This window comes from Protobothrops mucrosquamatus, unplaced genomic scaffold, assembly GCF_001527695.2.
Source record: "Protobothrops mucrosquamatus isolate PMUCROS unplaced genomic scaffold, P.Mucros_1.0 scaffold235, whole genome shotgun sequence".
Classification (NCBI taxonomy): domain Eukaryota; kingdom Metazoa; phylum Chordata; class Lepidosauria; order Squamata; family Viperidae; genus Protobothrops; species Protobothrops mucrosquamatus.
The window spans coordinates 1,425,411-1,448,550 of NW_015386586.1; the positions used below are offsets into that span (position 1 = coordinate 1,425,411).

At 46.4% G+C, this 23,140-nt stretch overlaps 2 protein-coding genes across 2 annotated transcripts in view; one reads left to right on the forward strand and one right to left on the reverse strand.

The window, feature by feature from the left end:
- KIF9 (kinesin family member 9) overlaps nt 1-19,647 on the reverse strand; it is a 29,642-nt gene extending 9,995 nt beyond the window's left edge. The window contains 14 exon segments of the mRNA XM_029283800.1: nt 195-325; nt 489-579; nt 3,500-3,555; nt 5,265-5,369; nt 7,488-7,556; nt 8,333-8,410; nt 9,232-9,296; nt 11,599-11,746; nt 12,988-13,080; nt 14,094-14,177; nt 15,489-15,713; nt 17,481-17,587; nt 19,278-19,443; nt 19,546-19,647. Of these exon segments, the coding sequence (XP_029139633.1) occupies nt 195-325; nt 489-579; nt 3,500-3,555; nt 5,265-5,369; nt 7,488-7,556; nt 8,333-8,410; nt 9,232-9,296; nt 11,599-11,746; nt 12,988-13,080; nt 14,094-14,177; nt 15,489-15,713; nt 17,481-17,587; nt 19,278-19,443; nt 19,546-19,647 (1,520 nt within the window).
- A 3,131-nt stretch (nt 19,648-22,778) lies between these two features.
- Nucleotides 22,779-23,140, forward strand: part of KLHL18 (kelch like family member 18) — a 29,134-nt gene continuing 28,772 nt past the window's right edge. Inside the window, exon 1 of the mRNA XM_029283804.1 lies at nt 22,779-22,874. Within this exon, the coding sequence (XP_029139637.1) occupies nt 22,827-22,874 (48 nt within the window). The 5' untranslated portion in view covers nt 22,779-22,826. The remainder of the gene's footprint in view (nt 22,875-23,140) is intronic.

Genomic DNA, 23,140 nt, shown 5'->3' on the forward strand with positions numbered 1-23,140 from the left:
GGAAGGAGGGAGAGAAGGAGGGAGAGAAGGAAGGGAGGGGAAAGAATGATGGGGGAGGGAGGGATGGAGGGACACATGGCAGAAAAAGGAAAGAGGGAGAGAAGGAAGGAATGAATGGAGGGAGGGAGGTGAAAGGATAGATGGAGGGAGGGAGGGAGGGAGGGGGGAGGGGCAAAAGAGCAGCCCCCCCCAACCTTGTCTGTTCTTTCCCTTTCTTGGCTTTCATTTTCTTGCCAGGCTTGGAGGAGAAGGGGGCCGTGCCGATGCCGAACCCTTGTCCGTCCATTTCTCCCACCAGATGCCCCTCAGCGTCCACTATGCCTGCCTGGGGAGAGCGAAGAGCAGGAATCAGCCTCCTTGGGTGCGGGGTCTCCACGCTGGACCGAAGTCTCTGAGCTTCCAAACTCTGAGCTTCCCCTTCCCAAAGTTCCCAGAGTTTGAAAGGCAAACGGGACGAGAAACCCCAACCCCATTCTTCATCCGCTCACCTTCTGGACGGCCGAGAGCGTCGCAAAGTCGTTCTTGTCTATAAGGGCGTACTTGCTCCGCAATCTGGCTTCCACTTCCTGATCTTGTTGGCTGAAAGCAACACATATTGGTCAGGTTCGCATAAGACAGCAAACCACAAGGGCCACACAATGCGTCCACGTTGCCTGTCTTGAACAAAAGGAGTCAACGATCGGAGGGAATATTTGCAGGTGAGGGTTGAACTCTGGGGAGGGGGGTGCTGGGTACTTTGTGAGCTGGGCAGTTTTGCTTTCGGACGTTTCATGACCCATCTAGGGAACACCATCAGTGCTAGAAGGGAGGGGGAGGGGAAGGAAGGAGGAGGAGGAGGAGGAAGGACTGTGTGGGGTCCCTGGTGCTGTCTAAGCTGGTTGGTTTCCTTGCAGACGTTTCCTGACCCAACTAGGGAACATCATCAATGCGAGGAGGAGGAGGAGGAGGAGGAGGAGGAGGAGGAGGAAAAAACTATGAGGTCCTTGGTGGATTTCTTGCAGACCTTTCCTAATCCTCCTCTTCCTTCCTTCCTTCCTTCCTTCCTTCCTTCCTTCCTTCCTTCCTTCCTTCCTTCCTTCCTTCCCTTCCTTCCTTCCTTCCTTCCTTCAAGCACTGATAACGTTCCCTACTTGGGTCATGAAACGTCTGCAAGGACACCACCCAGCTCAGAGAGCACCAAGGTCCATAGTCTCCCTCCCTATAAACCCCCCTCCCCTTCCTAGCCCTGAGGATGTTCCCTAGCCAGGTCATGAAATGTCTGCAAGGGAACAGCCAAGCTCAAAGGCACCGAGGACCGCCAAAGAAGTCAGCCAGGTTAGGAGATGACAGAGCTGGACTGACTCAAGCCAGGCCTGGAAGCTAAGCAAGATCAACAGCGACAGATGCCTGGATGGGACACCACCAGGAAATCCAAGGGCCGAAGGCGAGGCTGGGAGATAGAAGGAAAACATTCCTGAAGGACTCGCAAATGTGGTCAGGAAGAGAGCCTGGACTCGGTCACTGCCAAGAAGGGCTTCTCCGACTCCTTAGGCGCCATCAAGTCGGTGTTGACTGGCTGGGGGATTCTGGGAGTTGAAGTCCACAAGCCTTAAAAGTTGCCAATTTTGGAGAGCCCTTTGTGACAGGGTGGGCAAATTCATACAATGTGGTAAGGCAAGAAGAGACAGCTTCCTCCACTGCCAGACCCCCAGCTACTCACCCGGTTTTTAGTCTGATCTAGCCTGTAGTACAAACTCAGCCGCTTTGGAGTAGGCTACACCCCCTAGACGCTGTGCTTACGGCTCCCAGAGGATGGTGGCTGGCTGGAACGATCTTCAGTTCCTGTTGGGGATCAGACTCAGGGACCCCCTCCCCATCCCTGCTTCTCAAGCACAGGGTGCCCTCCCTTTGGATGGAGCTTTCAGCAGTGGCCCCTCCCTTGACCTCTGAAGCGTCTCTGATGTCATAACTACAAGACCACCATGACATCATGAATCGAAGAATGGAAAGAAGCCATCAGTCCCTGCCCTCTCGGGGCACGAAGCTGCCAGTCCGTACCCACTAGAGCAAGGGTAGGCCACCTTGGCTCTTTTGTGACTCGTGGACTTCAACTCCCAGAATTCCTGAGCCAGCCACGCTGAGGGGAAAGGGAGAGGTTTCCAAGCTGGGCCATGCTGGCTCAGGAATTCTGGGAGTTGAAGTCCACGAGTCATGAGGGGGCCAAGGTTGCCTACCTCTGGCCTAGGCTGCTTTATGACTGGTGGACTTCAACTCCCAGAATCCCCGGCAGCTTGGATGAAGAGCTAAGAAAGTGGGTCCCCCCCCCCGTAGTCAACCTTGGCTCTGTTATGACTTGTGGACTTCAACTCCCAGAATTCCTGAGCCAGCATGGCTCAGCTGGAAACTCTCCCTTTCCCCTCAGCATGGCTGGCTCAGGAATTCTGGGAGTTGAAGTCCAGGAGTCATAAAAGGGCCAAGGTGGGCCTAGCCCTGGACTAGGCCTTCCTTAGAGTAGCCTTTAGTTCCCACCTTTCAAAATCTACCTTTGGGACTGACGGACTGACTGTCTGACTCTCTCTTTCTCTCCATCTCCATCCCTCCATCCATCTGCCTTACTCCCCATCTACTTATCCATCATGTATATACTATGACTTGAATTCTTTATCTTATGTATATTAACTATTTCTTTATGCCTATCCTCTCTCTATCTTTAACTATTATCCATCCATCTTTCCACCCTTCTATCATTTATCTATCCCTTATCTATCCACCTTTCTATCCCTCTATCATTTAATTATTGTTCATCCCTTATCTATCCGTTTTTCTATCCCTCTATTTATCTATCATCTATCCCTTATCTATCATCTTTTGTCTCGGCTACCACTTATTTGTCATTGTATATCTCTCTCTCTTTCATTTATCTATTATCTATCATCTATCCTTTATCTATCTTTATTACCTATCTAAATATCTTATTTATTTATTTATTTATTTATTTATTTAATTCATTTCATTACTTCTCTTCGTGTGTGTCTTTTTCTCTTATCTTTCAGGTTTTTTTTTAAAAAAAATAGTTCCATACTTTTATTGTGTTCAAAAATTCAGTAAATAAAGATAGCCTGAAGTTACTATTGTGGTCCTTTTGATACAAGCCTTGGCTCCTGCCTTAAGGGTTGGCAACTCTGCAGGCTAAGAGGAATCCTCCTCTAACCGTCAGACTTTGTGCTCCTTCTACTTGCAGACGTTTTGGAGGTATAGGAATAGATGATCTCCCAAGAGATCATTTTTCTGCTAAATCCATTCTGCCCAATGGGAACTTTTTTTTTTTGGCCGTAAGCCATACACCCAAAATGTGATCGTGTTGCTGTGGATGGGCGGGGGCATGGGTGTGCGTGTGGGGCAATCAAAGCTTCAAAATTGGGGGAGGGGCAAGTACCTTTGGGGGCATCTGTCATAACTCTGAATAGTTGCTAAGCGACCGGTCATTAAGTGAGGACTACCTGCATTCGCAAGCCCTTACCTTAAGATGATTTTGAACTGGTTAAAAACCTCTTGGATTTGACGGATGCTCATGATCTGTGGGAGGAAAGGAAGAAACAGGGAGAGGGACCTCATTGTGAGCCCAGGATAACCCTTCATGTTTGTGCCAGGAGTCGCCCACAAAACATTGCTTAGAATATACAAAGCTGGCTTTAAAAAAATAATAATAATAATTCACAGATTCCCAAAGCGAAAAGAAGCAAATTCTTTGCCTCGGGGTGTATCCAGTGGTTCCGTTCTCAGTCCTATTGAGATCCATTTTATGGATTCAACTGCCAGCCACTTAGATCTAATTTGAACTACATACATGATCCCTGCCCTGGGTGGTTTAGATAAGATAAGAAGATAAGATGAGATAAGATGAGATGAGATGAGATGAGATAACCTTTATTGTCATTTTTGACTGTGGGCACAGCGGCACACATCAAAAATGAAATTTAGTTGCCCGCTCTCAAAGTGAAACACATACATGACACACACCTAAACATACTATATACAACAGGGGTAGTCAGCCTTGGCTCTTTTATGACTCGTGGACTTCAACTCCCAGAATTCCTGAGCCAGCTGTGCTGGCTCAGGAATTCTGGGAGTTGAAGTCCACGAGTCATAAAAGAGCCAAGGCTGACTACCCCTGATATACAACATATGTATAGACCCACACCCCTACATATAACAATAACAATAAATATTAAATACTGTCCGTCTTGAATATATAACAGAAGGAGGAATCCAATCAAAGGATGCTACTGATTTAAATACAGGAGCGCAAAACCCATAAACCCCAGCTATCTGCAGTGTTTCCCAGCCTTAGCAACTTCAAGAGGAGTGGACTTCAACTCCCAGAATCCTCCAGCCAGCACAGCTGTGAATTGCTCTAAGTGGGGAACTACCTGTATTTCATAGGAATCTTCCCAGACAGACAGTTTGCAGCTGGGACAGAGAAGCATAGCCGGCTGGGGAATTCTGGGAGTTGAAATCCAGCCATCTTAAAGTTGCCAACATTGAGAATCACGGCTTCTTAGTGGTGCTTTACCCCCCCTCAGTGGGGGGGTATAGATTTCCCACCCTGGATACAGGTGACCCTCGGCTAACAACCATAATGGGGCTCAAAATTCCTGTTGCTAAACGAGAAATTTGTTTAATGAGTTTTGGCCCATTTTACGACCTTCCTTTCCACAGTTGTTAAGTGAATCCCTGCAGTTGTTAAGTTAGTAATATAGTCGTTAAGTGAATCCGGGTTCCCCATTCGCTTTGCTTGTCAGAAGGTCGCAAAAGGGGATCACGGGACCCTGGGGATCACTGCGACCGTCATAAATACGAGTCAGTTGCCAAGTGTCCGAATTTTGATCACGTGACCGTGAGGATGCTGCAACGGTCGTTAAGTGTGAAAAACGGCCATGAGTCCCTTTTTTCCAGTGCTGTTGTAATTTCGATTACTAAATGATCTACTGGAAGTCGCAGATTTCCCAGACTGGATATCTGAGGCTAGAAACGGGGCGACCCTGAATTCTAGTCCTGCCTGGGGCAAAAAGCCAACTGGGTGATGTTGAGCCAGCCACCTTCTCTCAGTCCTAGAAAGGGGGCAATGGCAAATCACTGCTGGAAAACCTTGCCACGCGAGCTGCAGAGGTTTTTCCTGGCCCTCTTTGAGGATCGGATGGGCTTGAACCGAAGGGAAAAAAGTAAGTATCCAAACCCTCTGAAGAACTTATACATTCTTCGTTATCTGCAAGCGAGCGACTCACGTCGAGCTCATCAATGGTGCCCTCCAGAAACCGGCGGACTTGAGAGTTGATTTCCGCGATCTGAATTTCGTTCATGGGCTCGTAGGTCACCGTCGGGCGATTGAGCTGAAAGTGGAAGATCAAAGAATCGATCAAATCAAGGAGGCCCGAGGCAGTTCCTCTCTTCTTTCTCCTCGGGGCCAGCCTCTACTTAATTGTCTCAACCTACGCTTCCAACTGGAATTATGGAAGGGTCCCTGGAGGTCCTCCAGTCCAACCCCCTGCTCAAGCAGGAGACCCTATACTTATCCGGTGGTCCAGTTCCTTCTTAAAAGCCTCCAGTTTGCCACTGAACCTTACCTGGTCTGGCCCAGGTGCAAACTGCCGCACTGGGAAGGTTAACTGGTTAGAACAATTAACTAGTGGAACAACCTGCCTCCAGAAGCGGTGAATCCTCCAACACTGGAGGTTTTTAAGAAGAGACTGGACAGCCATTTGTCTGAAATGGGATAGGGTCTCCTGCCTGAGCAGGGGGTTGGACTAGATGATCTCCAAGGTCCCTTCCAACTTTATTATTATTATTATTATTATTATTATTATTATTATTATTATTATTATTACTACTACTACTACTACTACTACTACTACTATTATTATTATTATGGGTCATCTCACAGTCAGCCAAATGTTCAGACTGGATTTGGCATTTTGTCTACCTATCGAGTCCTTACCCAGGACCTTGGATAGGCAGATGTGGATGTTTGATGGTATTACAGATATCGTCGCAGGATGGAAGCAGTTCCTAGTAAGGCCGCCTTTTGCAATTGACTAATAGCGAATTTGTCAATGCCAATGGAGTTCAAGTGGTGCTCCAGTTATATTATTATTATTATTATTATTATTATTATTATTATTATTATTATTATTATTACTACTACTACTACTACTACTACTACTATTATTATTATTATGGGTCATCTCACAGTCAGCCAAATGTTCAGACTGGATTTGGCATTTTGTCTACCTATCGAGTCCTTCCCAAGGACCTGGGATAGGCAGATGTGGATGTTTGATGGTATTACAGATATCGTCGCAGGATGGAAGCAGTTCCTAGTAAGGCCGCCTTTTGCAATTGACTAATAGCGAATTTGTCAATGCCGATGATGGTGTTCAAGTGATGCTTCAGTTATTTTGGGATTGCACCCAAGGCGCCTATTACTATTGGTACTACCTTTGCTTGCTTTTGCCACAGTCTTTCTATTTCTATTTGTAGGTCTTTGTATTTTGTTATCTTCTCCAGTTCTTTCTCGTCTATTCTGCTGTCTCCAGGCACTGCCACGTCCACTATCCAGACTTTTTTGTCTTTATCGACAATTGTTAAGTCCGGGGTGTTACGTTGCAGGTGCTTGTCTGTTTGAATTCTGAAGTCCCAGAGCAGTTTAATAATAATAATAATAATAATAATAATAATAATAATAATAATAATAATAATAATAATAATAATAATAATAATAATATTGTTATTATTATTATTACAACATGAAGTGTGAACAACTCTTCCACAAATGAAGAATTCAATTGGCTACTTTATTGCTTAATGGTTACACGTAATCCTTGTCTTATGACCACTAATGGAGCCCAAGATTTCCGTTGTTAAGCGAGACATTTGTTAAGTGCCCCATTTTGAGACCTTCCTTGTGACAGTTGTTAAGGGAATCCCTACAATTGTTAAGCTAGTAACACGGTTGTTAAATGAATCTGCCTTCCCCGTAGACTTTGCTGCTTAGTTAAGTTGCAAAAGGGGACCACGTGACCCTGGGATGCTGCGACCGTCATAAGTGTGAGTCCGTTGCCAAGCATCCGAATTTTGATCAGGTGACCACAGGGATGCTGCGACGGTCATTAATGTGAAAAACAGTCGTAAGTCCCCCTTTTTCAGGGCAGTTGTAATTTTAGCAGACACTAAGTGAACTGCTGCAGTCAAGGATCCCCCTGCATTTTGTAGGAATCTTCCCAGACTGTCAGTTTGCAGCTGGGACAGACTAGATAAGGTTCAATGGCATTCAACGGAGGTCAGACGTGGCTCCCTTGTGCCTATGTAAGGATGCCAGACTAATTCCCCGCTTGACTCCTCCCCCTCTCTGACAGCTAATGGGGAAGTAGGCAGACATCTCTGGCATGCAGAGAAGAAGGCCAATCCGCTCGGATCATGTCACCAACCCATCCTAGGTGGTGGCGCCTTACCAAACTGTTGTGCATCGCCAACTCTTCCTTCAGGTAGAGGACCTCTTTCTCCAAGTTCTTCACCATCCGCTAAGCAGACAAGAATGGCATGGACTAAGCGGTAGGAAAGTCAAAGTCAAGGACTGCCCAAAGATGTTATCAGACCCCAGGAAATACAACGTGTTCGTTAGCGTCCTTCATCCTCTAACCAGGATAAGGGATTATGAGGATGCCCTGATCATCACTGCACTGATGACATTTTCTAGGTTGGTAATGAAAGGTCTGTTAAGAGAACAACCAAGCTCAGAGAGCACCCAGGACCCCACAGTCCTCCTCCTCCCCTTCCTTCTCCCTGCAAATCCCACTCCCTTCTAGCAGTGATGATGTTCCCTAGTTGGGTCATGAAAGGTCTGCAAGAAAGCAATTAAGCTCAAAGACCGTCAAGGACCCCACAGTCTCCTCCTCCTTCACCTCCTCTCCACATCCCCCACTCTATTCTAGCATGGAGATGTTACTTAGCTTGGTAATGAAATATCTGCAAGAAACCAAATTCAGAGAGCTCCAAGGACCCCCTCAGTCCTCCTCCTCCTCCTCCTCCTCGTCCTCCACTCCACAAACCTTCTTTCCTTCTAGCACAAAAAACCCACCAAGCTCGGAAAGCATCAAGAACCCGTCTTTTTCCTCCTCCTCCTCCTCCTCCTCCCTCCTCCTCCTCCTCCTCCTCCTCCTCCTCCTCCTCTTTGCAAACCTCACTCCCTTCTAGCACTCATGATAATGCTCTTGGGTTTGACATTCAGATGTCTATCTCTGTTTTCTTTCACCCAGTCACTCCTTTGAGACTGCAGAAGCATCGGAAGAGGACATACCTCCGAGTCGATTTTTTCGTTGACAAACGGCACGGTAGTCACCCACTTCATTCTGGTGGCAAAGCGAAGTGTGGACAGCTGGAAAAATATGAGCATCGCCCTATTTGCCACAGTCCTGTTAGTTTGGACTCCCAACAGTTTGTATTAGAGATAATTGCATTGCATTGCATAGCATTCTATTCTATTCTATTATCCTTTCTCTCCCATTCTTTATTCTGTTCTGTTCTATTCTATTTCTATTCTATTCTATCCTATCCTATCCTATTCATTATTCCGTTCCATATTTTCTTTTCTATTCTATTCTATTCTATTCTATTCTATTCTATTCTATTCTATTCTATTCTATTCTATTCTATTCTATTCTATTCTATTCTAATCTAATTCTATTCTTTCCTATTCTACTCTACTCTACTCTATTCTATATTCTATTCTATTCTGTTCTATCCTATTCTATATTCTATTCTATATTCTATTCTATATTCTGTTCTATCCTATCCTATCCTATCCTATCCTATATATTGATTACCATCCTGGCATTATTGAACTGAGTGCTGCACCCACGTATCAATTGTGCTTACATTAAACTATGCTGGCTCAGGAATTCTGAGAGCTGAAGTCCACGAGTCATAAAAGAGCCAAGGTGGCCTACCCCTGTGCTAGAACAAGGCGCCAATCATGGAAAGCCATTCCCAAAACATTGAAAGGAAATACTACTGGACACTGATGAACTAACTGGTCAGGAGTGGGGGTGGACCAGGGGAAAGGGGGAAAATGCAACCTTTGGGAGGAAATACTCAGATCCGGCTTGACTTTAGTAAAAGAACCCTTGCGCAGAAAGAAATGGGAGTCGAGGGTCTTTCTTCCCTAAACGCCTGAGACGGGGCAGATCTGACACTTACCGTTTCCACGATGTGAATGGACTCACTGCAGACGTTAGCCACAAGGACAGTGTTGCAGTTCCCACCTAGGAAACAACAAAAAAAGAAAGAAAGAAGGCCTCCTCAAGAGAGGGGATTCATAAAACATCTCCTGCCTCCCTGCTCTGGTGGGTCTGATGGATGTGACTGGGAAATGAGGGTCCTTCAGACAACAGGCAGGGAGCCACCACGGAGAAGGCCCTTCTTCCGGGTCCCACCAGATGGACCCCCTTGAGAGAGGAGACCCCATAGCACAGTGGTTCTCAACCTTTTTAATGCCGTGACCCCAACCGGTCGTAAGTCGAGGACTAAACCGGTCGTAAGTCGAGGACTAAACCGGTCGTAAGTCGAGGACTAAACCAGTCGTAAGTCGAGGACTACCCAACCGGTCGTAAGTCGAGGACTTTCCCTGCCCGGGAGCACCACACATGCGTGGTTCCGCCCCCTGCGCCGGCCGAGGTGTAGCTGGCAAGCGGCAGAGACAGAGCAGGCCGACCACCAGCTGGCCCAGCCCAAGGGAGGTAAGGCACCCGCCGGAAAAGGGGGAAAAAATGGCGGACAAAAAAATGGCAGACAAAAAAAATGGCGGACAGCCTTGCTTGGCGACCCCCATGAAATGGTTGATCGACCCCAAATGGGGTCCCGACCCACAGGTTGAGAACCACTGCCATAGCATCTCCTGCCTCCTTGCTCCTCTGTTGGGTCTGGTGGATGAGACTGGGAAATGAGGGTCCTTCAAATGACAGGCAGGGAGCCACCATGGAGAAGGTCCCACCAGATGGACCCCCTTGAGAGAGGAGACCCCCATAGCATCTCCTGCCTCCTTGCTCCTCTGTTGGGTCGGGTGGATGAGACTGGGAAATGAGGGTCCTTCAGACAACCTGCCTCTCCTGCCCCGTGTAGAGCTTTGAAGGTGACAACCAGCATCTTAAAGTGGACCCAGAAGCAAAGGGGGCAGCGCCTGCAGGAGAAGTGACACAAAACCACGCAGGCCTCTGGATTTGGAACCGATTGAATCACTGGACACTTTTCAAGGGCCACCCCATGTAAAGCGCATGGCAGCACGGGCAGTCCTCAACTGAGGCCAAAATTTCCGTTGCAAGACAGTTTTTCAGTTTTGCCCCATTTTATGACCCTTTCTTGCCACAGTTGTTAAGTGAATCATTGCAGTTATTAAGTGAACCTGGTTTCCCCAATGATTTCGCTGGTCAGAAAGTCGCCAAAGGGGAATCACGTGACCCACTGGGACGCTGCAACCATCATAAATACGAACCAGCTTCTATTTTATTTCAATTTCTATTCAATATTCCATTCCATATTTTCTATTCTATTCTATTCTATTCTATTCTATTCTATTCTATTCTATTCTATATTCTATATTCTATATTCTATCCTATTCTCCTATCCTATCCTATTCATTATTCCATTCCCTATTTTCTATTCTATTCTATTCTATTTTCTATATTCTATCCTATTCTCCTATTGTATCCTATCCATTATTCCATTCCCTATTTTCTATTCTATTCTATTCTATTCTATATTCTATCCTATTCTCCTATCCTATCCTATCCATTATTCCATTCCCTATTTTCTATTCTATTCTATTCTATTCTATTTTCTATTCTATTCTATTCTATTCTATTCTATATTCTATATTCTATCCTATTCTCCTATTCTGTCCTATCCATTATTCCATTCCCTATTTTCTATTCTATTCTATTCTATTCTATTTTCTATCCTATTCTCCTATCCTATCCTATCCATTATTCCATTCCCTATTTTCTATTCTATTCTATTCTATTCTATTTTCTATTCTATTCTATTCTATTCTATTCTATATTCTATATTCTATCCTATTCTCCTATTCTGTCCTATCCATTATTCCATTCCCTATTTTCTATTCTATTCTATTCTATTCTATTTTCTATTCTATTCTATTCTATTCTATTCTATTCTATTCTATTCTATTCTATTCTATTCTATTCTATTTTCTATTCTATTCTATTCTATTCTATTCTATTCTATTTTCTATTCTATTCTATTCTATTCTATTCTATTCTATTCTATTCTATATTCTATCCTATTCTCTATTCTCTATATTCTCTATTCTATCCTATTCTCCTATCCTTTCCTATTCATTATTCCATTCCCTATTTTCTATTTTCTATTTTCTATTTTCTGTCCTGTCCTGTCCTGTCCTGTTGTTTCCCTGGCATTATTGAACAGACTGCTGCACCCAAGTATCAATTGTGCTTACATTAAACCAGGCTTCGTATGACAATCTAGCTTTGTTGTAACCCTGGAAGGGAGTCTGAATCTGGATTTCCCCCACCCAAGTGAGGTGCCTACCTAAGGAATCCTTCAGGGTGTAAGTCAGCTTGCTCTGCCGAAAGGGGACGTGATCCCGGCTGCAGTCCGACAAGGCGATGACCACCTGCTCCAAGAACGACAGCGACTTGTTGATGTAAGTTGCTTCCTTCAGCCCAAAGCCTTCCGACTGTTTAAAAAGAAAAAAATGGTCAAAGGATCTGAAAGAGTAGTCCTCGTCTTACAACAGTTCATTTAGTGACCCTCAGAAGTCACAATGGCACTGAAAAAAGGGACTTACGACCGTTTTTCACAGTTACGACGCTTGTAACATACCCATGGCCACCTGATCCATATCTGGACTCTTGACGGGTGGCTCGTGTTTATGACGGTTGCAGCGTCCTGGGGTCAGGTGATCCCCTTTCGCGACCTTCTAACAAGTCGAGAAAGGTTGTAAAACGGGGGCAAAACTCACTTCAGGACTGTCTCACTTAGCCAAAGAAATTTTGGGCTCCGTTGTGACTGTAAGCCGAGAGCTAGTTAGTTTTGCCCCACTTTACGACCTTTCTTGCCACGCTTTTTAAGTGAATCACTGCAGTTGTTAAGTCAGCAACAGCTTATTAAGTGAATCTGGCTTCCCCCACTGTCAGAATGATCACGTGACTCCGGGACGCTGCGACCGTCATAAATATGAACCAGTTGCCGAGCTGGCTGAATTTTGATCACGTGACCAGAAGGATGCTGCAAAGGTCGTAAGTGTGAAAAAAGGTCATCGGTCCTTTTTTTCAGTGCTGTTGTAAGTTTCAAAAGTCACTAAGCGAATGATTGTAACTTGAGGACTAGCTGTAAATATAATAGGCAGAGATTTGGGAAGTCCTCAATAAGTCGGTAAAAGGCCAAATCCTGTCTAAATCCCTGGCTGACTATGCGATGAACCAAAATAATAATAATTTATTGAATTTATATCTGCCCAACTCACAGTGACTCTGGGTGCAGGTAGTCCTCGACTTGCAACAGTTCATTTAGTGACCATTGAAAGTTACAAGGCACTGAAAAAAGTGACTTGTGACCGTTTTTCATACTTACGACCACTGCACCATGCCTCTGGTCATGTGATGAAAAATCAGACGCGGGCTCATATTTATGACAGTCGCAGCGCCCCGGGGTCACGCGATCCTCTTTTGCGACCATTTGACAAGCAAAGTCAATGGGGGAAGCCGGATTCACTTAACGACCAAGTGGCTAATTTAAAAGACTCAGGGATTGACTTAACAACTGAAAGGCAGAAAGGTCATCAAATGGGGCAAAACCCCACTTAACAACTCTCTTGGAAATTCTGGGATCGAGCTTGGTCGTAAGTCAAGGATCACCTGTAGTCCCCAGTTTGAAAAGCAACTTCAAGAACCCGAAACGTAACTTTTGCTTTCTTACCTTGCTCTTTGACAGCCTCTCAGAGCCCGCCAGATCAACCAGGTTAATCTTAGAGACGACGTATCTGGCCTCGGAAAGCATTCTCGAGTGGCACTGAAGTCAGGAGATCAGAAATTAGAGGGCGGGTTTAAAAAACGGCGACGCTTTGAACCACAGGTTCCTGAGGCTCTTCCAGGCAACCCAAAACGCTTAACTGTTCCAGAGTGCTGGCAATTTTTTTTAACAAAACAGAATAACAGAGTTGGAGGTCTTGCTCAAGCAGGGGGCCCTATACCAGGGGTAGGCCACTTTGGCTCTTTTATGACTCGTGGACGTCAACTCCAAGAATTCCTGAGCCAGCCTGGTCTGGATCCAAGCCCGCAGTTTCATCAAAATGGCCGACTGAGGAATTCTGGGAGTTGAAGTCCAGGAGTCATAAAAGAGCCAAGGTGGCCCACCCCTGCCCTATACCATTCCAGACAAATGGCTGTCCAGTCTCTTCTTAAAAACCTCCAGTGTTGGATCACCCAGAAATTCTGGTGGCAAGCAGTTCCACTAGTTAATTGTCCTCACTGTTAAGAAGTTTCTACTTAATTCCAGGTTGCTTCTCTCCTTGATTCGTTTCCATCTCTTGTTTCTTGTCCTGCCTTCTGGGGCTTTGGTGAATAAGCTGAGCCCGTATTCATTGTGGCCTCCCCTCAAATACTGGAGCATTGCTCTCATGGCGCGCGCGCACACACACACACACACACACACACACTCCTTCTTTTCTCTAGACTAGCCAAATGCGATTCCTGCAACTGTCCTTCATATGTTTGTCTCCAGGCTTTTAATCATCTTAGTTGTTCCTTGTCTGCATTCTTTCTAAAATCGCAACATCTTTTTTATAGCATGGTGACCAAAACTGGATGTTGTATTCCAGGTGTGGCCTTACTAAGGCTTTATAAAGCGGTACTCAGACTTCCCGCGATCTTGATTCTATCCCTCTGTTAATGGAGACTAGAATTGCATTGGCTTTTTTGGCTGCTGCAGCACACGGCTGGCTCCTATTTAAGTGATCGTCCACTAGGACTCTGAGATCCCTCTCACCGTTATTGGCATTAAAGCCAAGTTTCACAGGTACTGACCTCGATGTAGATGGTGAAGATGCAGTGTGACCTGGAAGAATGCTTATTCAGAGCATGTTGGCCCACAGATCTGTTGGTGTCACCCTAGTGAAGAAGGGAACAAGGGAGGTAGAAATTGGAAGAAAATTCATTTATTCAGCGCCACTTCTGAAATGGAATTAAAAAGGAATTGCTATCCAGTGGCCCTGAAGCGCATACAAATGCAGTATCGGTAGTCCTCGACTTATGACGGTTTAATGACCGTTGCAAGTTATCACGGCACTGGAAAGAAAGCAAGTTACGACAGATCCTCACTCTTAACGACTGTTGCAATGTCCCCACAGTCACATAACCAGAATTCAGGCACTTGGCAATTGGTGTGTATTTACAAGGTTGCAGGGACCCTGGGGTCATCTGATCAACACCTGCAACCCTCCTCTGTGTGTGTGTGGGGGGGGGGTCTTCTGACAAGCACAATCGGAGAAGCCAGATTAACGACCATGATTCACTTAACAACCGCAAGGATTTGCTTAATAACTCTGGCAAAAAAAATGGGTGTAAACCCAGGCCTGATTCATCACTTTGCTTAGCAATGGAAAGTCTGCTCCCCCATTGTGGTCGTAAGTGGAGGACTACCTGGACCGGCACAGCAATGGCTGACTGACTGGCAGGTCTGATGAATTGCTGGTTTGTAGAAATGCCACTGAGGGTGGAACGCCTTGTTGAGGAACAGGACTCCCACGGACAAATAACATTTTGGATTTTGAAATAACTGTCCCTGCGGGGCGTTTCCTAAAGGAATTATCAGAGCTATACAGCTACACGGAGGACTCACCTGCGTAGTCCTCAATTTACGACCACCACTGAGCCCCAAATTTCCATTGCTAGGAGAAACACAGTTATTGTTCAATGAATTTCGTCCCTTTTTACAACCTTTCTTGCCACCGTTGTTAAGTGAAACACTGCAGTTAGCGACTCGGGTGTCGAGTGAACCTGGCTTCCCCCGTTTGACTTGGCTTCTCAGACGGTCGCAAAAGGGGATCACGTGACCCTCCCGGGGACACTACGACCGTCGTAAATGCGTCTGAATTTTGATCACGTGATCACAACGGCCGCAGGTATAAAAGAAGGGCCCAGTCGCTCTTTTCACTGACATTGTAAACTTTGAACGGTCTCTAAACGAACAGTTGTAAGTCGAGGTCGACCTGCACAGCCTCCTCTACAAAGTTGCTGCCCCTTGCAAACGGGACGGCAAAAATCCCCATGGTTAATTTTTATTGTTTTACTTTTGTAATGCTTAATGTTTTTAATTTTTTAAATGGTTTAACTGCTTTATATGCTTCTTTTTATGACGCGGTATAAGCCACCCAGCACCGCTGGACAGCGAGCAGAAGGAAAGAGTGCCGGCTCTCTTACCTCAAACAGGAAATTTAAGGCAATTTCCTCGTTGGGAGCAGGGTGGATGGAGAGGCCTTTGACGGAGACCCCCTGGGGACTCTCCACTATGGACAAGGGGAGGTCCACGTCCGAGCCGGGAGGGAGCGAGGGGAGGAGGTCCACGATGGTCTCATTGTAAATCTCCAGGTAGGAAATCCGGACGGTGATAAGCCGGCTGCTGTGCTCCTCCATGGACTTGAACACCTGCAGCAACAAGCAGCCAATGGGAATTCTATCTGTCTGTCTCTCTATCTCCATCCATCCATCCATCTATCATCTATCCATCCATCCGTCCGTCCATCCATCCGTCCATCCATCCATCCATCATCCATCTCTCTATCATCTATCCATCCATCCATTTATCATCTATCATCCATCCATCTATCCATCCATCCATCCATCCATCTATCATCTATCCGTCCGTCCGTCCGTCCGTCCGTCCGCCCGTCCATCCATCCATCCATCCATCCATCTATCTATCTATCTATCATCTATCTATCTATCTCTATCTCTGTCTATGTATCAATATCAATCTGTCTTTCTATCATCCATCCATCCATCCATCCATCTATCCATCCATTCATCTATCATCTATCCATCCCTCTATCATCTATCCATCCATCCATCTTCATCTATCTATCTATCTATCTATCTATCTATCTATCTATCTATCTATCTATCTATCTATCTATCTATCTATCTATCCATCCATCTCCCTCCTCACCTATCTTCCCATCCATCTACCTAAAAGCCTACCTACCCATCCATCCATCCATCCATCCACAGTTCTTAAGGGAATCCCTGCAGCTGTTAAGTTACTGACAAGATTGTGAAGTGAATCCGGCTTTCCCCCACTGACTTCGCTTGTCGGAAGGTCTCAAAGGGGGATCGTGTGACCCCAGGACGCGGCGACCGTCATAAATATGAGTTAGTTGCCCAGTGTCCAATTTTGATCACATGACTATGGGGATGCTGCGACGGTCGTAAATGTGAAAAACAGCCTCATAAGTCACTTTTTCCAGGGCTGTTGTAGCCTTGAATGGTCACTAAATGAAGTGTTTTAAGTCGAGGACTACGTGTATCCTGTCTTTGATAAGTAACTCAAGACAGGGAACATCTCCAACCCTCTTTCCTCCTCCTCCTACTTTCCCCACAAAAAGCAGCCTGTGCCTTAGGCTGGGCTCAGAGGATCCCCTGCAGGCATTCACCCAGCTTTGCAGGGATGGAGAAGGCGTGTGTCCACTGGACTACAAAGGGAGGCCCAGTCTAGCAGGACATCCAGTGAAAAAGTTGGCCAGCTTCCTCGCCAAACGTCTGGGTCACATCACGTGAAGGGCCGTCTTTCCCCAGTCACCTCCACCTGACCCACCGGAATGTGGACTCGGGTTCCCTCTCTTAAGGAGGCCCACCTGGTAGGACCCAAAAGAAGGGCCTTCTCCCTGGTGGCTCCCTCCCGATGGAACATCAGCCGTGTGGAGGTAGGACTGGCCTCTGCCTTGACGCTCTTTCACAAGAGACACTGAAGACGGGGTTCTGCCAATGAGCCTGGGGACCCCACACTGACACGGAGCCCGTCAAAGGCTGGGTTTGATGGCTGTTGCTGGGAGGGGGTGGGGGGGTTCATTACTTATTTATTGAATTTGTATTGTGGTTTCACCCTTGCAAGTCGCCCGCCGTCCCTGACAGTGACTTAGGTGGACGTATATTCTTTCTTTCTTTTTCTTTCTGCTGTATCTATCAGCTATCTATCATCTGTCTATATCCATAACCTACATTTATAATCCTCCCCCTCCCTTTCTTTTCCTTCCTTCCTTCCTTCCTTCCTTCTTTCCTTTTTTTCTTTCCTTTTCTCCTTTCCTTCCTTCCTTCCTTCCTTCCTTCCTTCCTTCCTTCCTTCCTTTTATTCATTCATTCGTACACACACACACACACACACACACACACACAAATAAATAAATAAATGTCAACCACCTGCTGGATAGCTCGAGGGATGATCCCCCTGTGCTTGAAGTTCCCAGTGGTTCCCATCATGGTGAAGGTCTTGCCGGCTCCGGTTTGCCCGTAGCACATGATGGTCCCTGGGGAGGGTTCAGAGCCGACAGAGGAGGACAGGGAAAGAGGTTTGCGTTGTGAATACAGGTAGTCCTCGACTTATGACAGTAACGGAGCCTGTAATTTCCATCTTATGTAATGACGGTGGTTTAAGTTGAGCCACTCACGTGACCGACTCGGAATTTGCAGCATTTTTTGCAGGGGTTGTTAAGTAAAGAAGGTGGTTGTTAAGCAAATCCACTGTCCACAATGGATGTGCTTTGCTGGAAACTGGAAATAAAATATCAGTTTCTGGGGGGGGGGGAATGGTCAATGATAGTTATGTGATCACAGGGCACTGTGAGTGGCCCTAAATGCCATCACATGACTGTGAGAGGGAGTGGCCGTCGCAACTTTGAATCTGAGGCATAAACACACACTAAGGAACTGGTCGTAAATCGAGGACTACATATAATGTTTGGTCAATATGATATGGGTTGGGCGTAATGCCCAATTTACCTTCTCCAAGGACCTTGGACTAAAGTCCCCATGGTTCCCAGTCCAGAAAGCCAATGATTCCAGGAGGGAAGAGGGTGGCTTTGACCCAACATTGGCCAGCTTTCCTGGAAGTGGCAGGCTCCATTCAGAACAACAGACTTGGAAGGGACCTTGGAGGTCTTCTAGTCCAACCCCTTGCTCAACCATTCCAGACAATTGCTTGCTCAACATTCCAGAGGATGGAGCACCCACAACTTCTGGAGGCAAGCCGTTCCACTGGTTACCGTAAATGTTCTAAGTGTCAGGAAATTTCTCCTTAGTTCCAGGTTGCGATGAGTCTGTTTGAATGCCAATTCACGGAATAAGTGCCAAAAAAAGTCAATTCAATCCTAAACTGAATAACAGTTGCAGGAATTGGGTATGTCTAGTGAAAAGAAGGACCAGGGATGACATGATAGCAGTCTCCCAATATCTCAGGGGCTGCCCCAAAGAAGAGGGGGGTCCACCTCCTCTCCAAAGCACCAGAAGACAAGAAACCATGGATGGAAAATGATCAAGGAGAGACCCAACTTGGAATTAAGGAGGAATTTCCTGACAGGGAGAACCATTAACCATGGAACAACTTGACTCCAGAAGTTCTGGGTGCTCCATCACTGGAGGTTCTCAATGGTATAGACCAGGGGTAGGCAACCTTGGCTCTTTTATGACTCGTGGACTTCAATTCCCAGAATTCCTGAGCCAGCCAGGAGAAGGGGAAATGGAGAGGTTTCCAAGCTGAGCCATGCTGGCTCAGGAATTCTGGGAGTTGAAGTCCACCAATCATAAAAGAGTCAAGGTTGCCTACCCCTGGGATAGACTCTCCTGCTCGAGTTGAGGAGCTGGGGGTCCATGTCATGCTCTCTTGTATTGAATGATCTGGAGATGGGGGGGTCTCTGCCAGGAAAGGCCCCTTGCTTCTTCTGAACTGAGATGGTGATACTCAACTGGAGTTGAGGGTGCTCCATCACTGGAGATCTTTAAGAAGATGCTGCACAGCCATTTGTCTGAAGTAGTAAAGGATCTCCTGCTTGAGCAGGGGGGCTGGACTATATGACCTCCGAGGTCCCTTCCAACTCTTGTCATTCTATGATTCTGTAAGGGTTTCCTTCCTTGAGTCCCCCGAGGGGCCAGACTAGAACTAGATGACCTCCGAGGCCCCTTCCAGCTCTTGTGACCCTGTCAACAGCAATCATGGTTTACCGTTGTAGCCGTTCAGGGCCTGCGAGACGAGCTCTTTGGCGACCGCGTCGTAAACCACGTCCTGGGGCGCATTGTGGAAGACACCGTCCAGCTTAAAAGACCAGTCCGTCTGCTTGTTGTTGACGATGCCTTTCGAAAGATCCCGCTCGATGTGAACCTCGATGGTCTGGGAAGGGAAGCCGTGCGAGTCCCGCCTTAAGGCTCGTCAATTTCACCGAGGAAGGAGGGACTGACGGGAGCCTTTCACGTTTTAACGCTATTTGTTTACCTTGTTGTCGGCCCCAAATTTGAGGACGTCTTGAGGGAAGTCGGCCGTGGGCTTGACCCGGGCGAACGCCTTCACTTTCTTCGAATTGAGGCACACTGCCATGAATTCTGGGGAGGAGGGAAAATGACTGGATTCCCTCCAACCGCACAACACCGGAGGGTTTATTCATCTGCAGGCAGTCCTCGACTTACAACAGTTCATTTAGTGACTTAGGACCATGTGTCACACTTAACGACCGTTGCAGCACCCCCACGGCCCCGTGATCAAAATTCAGACGCTTGGCCACTGACCCGTATTTATGACGGTCACAGTGTCCCGGGGTTATGTGATCCCCTTTGGTGACGCTCTGACAAGCAAAGTCAATCGTGTCACTAGCTGAACGACTGCAAGGGTTCACTTTCTTATGAAGAAGAAAGGGCGTAACATGGGATGAAATTCACTTAACAGATGTTTCACTTAGCAACAAAAAATTTGGGCTCCATTGCAGTTGTAACTCGAGGACTACCTGCAACGACTGAATTCCTCTAGCCTGCACAACATCAGAGGGTTTATTTCTTTATAAAATTTATAGGCCACCTATCTTACCTCAAGATAACAATCATATTGCTTTGAAAAATGCACTCAGGCAGTCCTCAACCTACGACCGCAATTGAACCCAAAATTTCCATTGCTAATCAAGGCAGTCGTAAAGTGAGGTTTGTCGCATTTCAGGATCTTTCTTGCCACAGTTGTTAAGTGAATTACTGCACCGATTGACTTAACAACTGTGGCCAGAAAGGTTGTAAAAAACGGAGCAAAATTCACTTAGCAAATATCTCGATTAACAACAAAAATTTTGGGCTAAATTGTGGATGTACGTTGAGGATTCTGTGTACTAATTTCAGAGACAAACATTTTTATTTATTCAGTAATATAATTTATACTCTACTCAATTCCCAGTCGGTGCCCTGTAACTCCTTCCTTGGCCTTGTAATGTGGAATTTTATCTACCCTTGCCTCTCTTTTAACTTTTATATTCAGTTTTTATGTTTTTAACATTTTAACTGTATACTGTCCAGAGTTCTCCTGTGAGGGAGTTGGGCAGTTTTTAAATGTGACAGATACGGATAGATAATAAATAATGTCAGATAGATATGAATGATGTAATTAGAAAGATGTGATAGATGACAGACAGATCAAGAATACAGATAATTAATAGACAGCTAGAAACAGATAATGAAAGATGTGATAGATGATAGATCAATGACAGAATAATTAATAGAGATAGATAGAAGATAATGACAGATGCAAAAGGTAAATGCGATAGATGCAATAAATAGATGATAGAGTAAAAAGACAGAATGTAATTGAGATAGATGCAAAAGATGCCATAAAGACATAAAGATGCGAAAGACAGATTTGATAGATAACAGGTAACAGATAGATGTGAAAGGTAGATGCAATAGGTGATAGATAAGATAGATGCGATATAAATAAATATAGGCAGATGATAGATCAATATGACAATATAGATAACTAATAAAGACAATGATTGGTAGGCAAATAGGTAGGTAGGCAGAGATAAATAGATGAGATAAAATAAACATATACAATGGATAGATGGAGGATGGGAAAATAGGCATGTATGATAGATGGATAGACAGATAATAGACATGTAAAATTGATGGATAGATGAATAAATAGATTAGATCTATCTATAAGCAACCTAGAACTAAGGAGAAATTTCCTGACAGTCAACTAATGAATGCTCCAACACTGGAAGCTTTTAAGGAGAGACCAGACAACGATTTGTCTGAAATGGCATAGGGTTTTCTGCCTGAACAGGAGGTTGAAGACTTCCAAGGTCCCTTCCTACTACTACTACTACTACTACTTCTTCTTCTTCTTCTTCTTCTTCTTCTTCTTCTTCTTCTTCTTCTTCTCCTTCTTCATAATAATAATAATAATGATGATAAGATTGATATGTAAGATGGATGGATGAATAGACAGATAGATGGGATAGATATGGATGGATGGATGGATGGAATAACAGGCATGTATGATGGATAGACAGATAGGATAATAGACATGTAAGATGGATGGACGGATGAATAGATTAGATAGATGGAATAATATATGGATGGGTGGATGGGAAAATAGGCATGTATGATAGATGAAGGGATAGATAGAATAATAGATGTGTAAGATGGATGAATAGGTTAGATGAAATAAGATATGGATGGTTGGATGGATGCAATAATAGGCAAGTATGATGGATGGAGGCAGGATAATAGATGTGTAAGATGGATGAATAGATTAGATAAATGGAATAGATAAGGATGGATGGGATAATAGGTATGTATGATGGAGGGATAGACAGATAGGATAATAGACATATATGATGACTGGCTGGCTAGGTAGGATATAGACAGATAAATAGATAGATGACTGATAGATGATAAATAGATGACAGATAGATAGATAGATAGATAGATAGATAGATAGATAGATAGATAGATAGATAGATAGATAGATAGATAGAGATAGATAGAGTAATAGACATTGGATGGATGGAGGCAGACTCTGGGACGGTTACAATCAAAAGCCCCCCCTCCCCAAATCCAGAGATTAGAGAAGGGCATGGCTGGCAAAAAGAGAAGAAGAGGATCAGGCTTTTCTGCCTCCGAGATTCCCTCCGAGGCCAAAGGAGAGACGAAGCCAGGAGGGCCTCTCCCCTCCCCCCCCCACACGCGCCCCCAGACTCATTTGGGGCACCCGGCGGGAGGGGGGGGCGGCGCGGGGGGCTTCCACCCGGCCTCTGCCCCCTACCCTGGCTCGAGGCCTTCCCGTCGGGAGCCGCCATCCTCCCTTGCGACCTAGCGGGGCCCGCTCCCAGGCGACGGCCGAGGGAGGCCCGTCGCCATCCTCTCGGGAAAAAAGGCCGCCTCGGCTCCGGCTCTCAGGGGAGTGAGGAGCAACGGCGCATGCGCGAACCAAGCCGTTGCCCCGGCGACGGCTCCATCCGGCGGCTCTGTTGCTGCGGCGACGGGCGCTTCCGCTCAGCGCGGGCGGAAAAGGAGGCGGGGCCTGGGCGGCTTCCGGTCTCCCGGCGGCGCGGCGACGGTGGCCGGGCGGAGCCAAACCGCGGCGTCGAGCGAGCGAGCGAGAAAAGTCCCTTCCGAGCCGGGCTTGGCGTGGAAGCCGACGAGATGCTGGAGGCGGCCGGGCCGGACCCGGAGCTGGACCCGGAGGACCTGGTGCACTTCTCGGTGGGCGACCTGCCCAGCCGCGGCTACGGGGTGATGGGCGAGATCCGGCGGCAGGGGAAGCTGTGCGACGTGACCCTCAAGGTGGGCCCGGGGGAAGGCGGCGGGGGGGCGCTGGGGTGTGTGCGTGTGATTGACAGGAGGGAGGGGAGAAAGAAGCAGGGGCTGGATAGGGAGGGATTAGAGGTAAAGTGGGGCGGGGGGACCTTTTGGATGACCTTTGGGGCGCTCCTAGGCTCCCCCCCCCCCGTTCTCCGCCAAGAACCTGATCGACGTACAATATCCGGGAGTGGAGCCTCCCTTGGGGTCGCTGCTGCTCCCTGAGCTTTCATGACCCAACCAGGGAAGGT